Source organism: Aplysia californica, unplaced genomic scaffold (genome assembly GCF_000002075.1).
Source record: "Aplysia californica isolate F4 #8 unplaced genomic scaffold, AplCal3.0 scaffold00533, whole genome shotgun sequence".
Lineage (NCBI taxonomy): Eukaryota > Metazoa > Mollusca > Gastropoda > Aplysiida > Aplysiidae > Aplysia > Aplysia californica.
The window spans coordinates 340,108-341,867 of record NW_004797803.1 but is presented as its reverse complement, the minus strand read 5'-3'; the positions used below and the strand labels follow the sequence as shown (position 1 = coordinate 341,867).

At 45.8% G+C, this 1,760-nt stretch overlaps 1 protein-coding gene across 1 annotated transcript in view; it reads right to left on the bottom strand.

The window, feature by feature from the left end:
- Nucleotides 1-331: 331 nt before the first annotated feature.
- LOC101849401 overlaps nt 332-1,760 on the bottom strand; it is a 7,284-nt gene continuing 5,855 nt past the window's right edge. The window contains exon 3 of the mRNA XM_013087009.1: nt 332-1,409. Within this exon, the coding sequence (XP_012942463.1) occupies nt 462-1,409 (948 nt within the window). The 3' untranslated portion in view covers nt 332-461. The remainder of the gene's footprint in view (nt 1,410-1,760) is intronic.

Below are 1,760 nucleotides of genomic sequence, written 5' to 3'. Positions count from 1 at the left end.
AAATTTCATTTTAGGGTTGAAATATCCATGATCTTTGTACTAGACGTATTCTAAAACGTGAAGAATACAACCCCGGGGGTACAAAATGACCCCAGGGCTTACGGATATGGTTAAGACAATCATTTTTCTAACCGACAATGGGTAGTCATCTAGGATAATTTCGACTGTAACTGTAATTCTTTTTTGGATTCACGCCTCTATCGACACAGTCCATGTTGTTTTGTTTGTTTGTTGTTTGTTTTTGCTTTTGTTTGGCTTTTTGGGGGGGGGTGTTGTTGATGGTTGTTGTTGTTGATGTTTTTTGGGGAGGGGGGTATTTTGTTTGTTTTTTTTTTTGGTAAGTGTTTTACGGCGCATGCAACTGCATAAGGTCATGACTATAAACGTGCACAGTCTAGTTCATGGAGTAGGTGAAAGGAACAAAGAGAGAAAGAAGGGCTGCTCTAGAAAACTACTGTGTGCTAACCTTCTGAGCGCGGCGTGCCCGGATGAGCACCCTCGTGACTGTCACTCCAACACAGCGAGGAGGCGGGGCTTGTGGGCGGGGCTTGAGATTGCCTGGCCGGCCTTCTCCCACCGCAGTTAGGGGCAGCCTCTTTCTCGTCACCCCTCACTCCATCTTTAAAACTTCTCTGCGTTTTCCCAGGACGATTTCTCAACTGATCTCGCTGAATGCTCGAATTATCTGGCGACCTTGCTCTTCCATCTAGACTAACGTCTGACCCATCATCTCGTACAGTTGCGCCAGTGTGCGCCTTCTCTCCTGCTCCCTCACTCCTCCTGAGAGACTCCATGGACCTGTTACACTCACTCCCATCAGTTTCTGAATCGCTCGCACTCTGAGAAGGCCGAGAGCTTGCCCTCGATGAGGTGACGCTGTGCTCGCTGCCAGAACGATAGCGATCCCGCTCACACATAGGTTTGTTTTCCGCCATAATTTTGTTGGCATTTTCGTCATCCTCGTTGCTTAGAGAAAGGCTCAACCTCCCAGCAGTGTTCTCGCCTTCGTCACCTCTTATAGGAGACGACGCTCTTTGTCCTTCTGAAGGCCGATCCACTGAATTCATCTGTGCCTCAATAACAACACGTTCATCATCATCATCAGCATCATCAGCATCATCAGCATCATCAGCATCATCAGCATCATCAGCATCATCAGCATAATCATTCTCCATCGCCTTTCTGCAGCCATTCACGTCTTGAGAGATTCCTCCAACCTTCCCTCGCTCTGCCTCTTCCGTCTGCGACCGCGTGGCTTTATCACCCCCACTGACGTGACGACCTACTGCTGTAAGTTCCTGCTGTTTGTCACGGGGTGAGTCCCACACTTCGGGCAACGGCTCATGGGCGGCCAGCTGAAGACACGCCCTCACCACAGACTGCAGCTCGGACGCTTTCATGGGCTCGTGCTGGAAATAAAGTCCAAAAGTACGATATGGCAAGTAATAATATTGATTGATTGAGTAGGTGTTTTACGGCACTATCGACTCAATTTTGGTCATGTAACTGTCAACGGGTTTTACTGCAACAAATCCATCATCATGTTATGTTTTAGTAAGAGTTTTACGGCGCTCGCAGCTGCAAACGGTCATATCATCATCATGTTAAAAGGACGGACAGACATTTATGAAAATCTTTGTAAATATGGTATAAAGACTCTTATTTACATTGGTATTTACAATATTAATTTTAGTGTATGTATATACACTAACAACGACAACGAAAAGTAGTAGTAATAATAATAATAATAACAATAATAA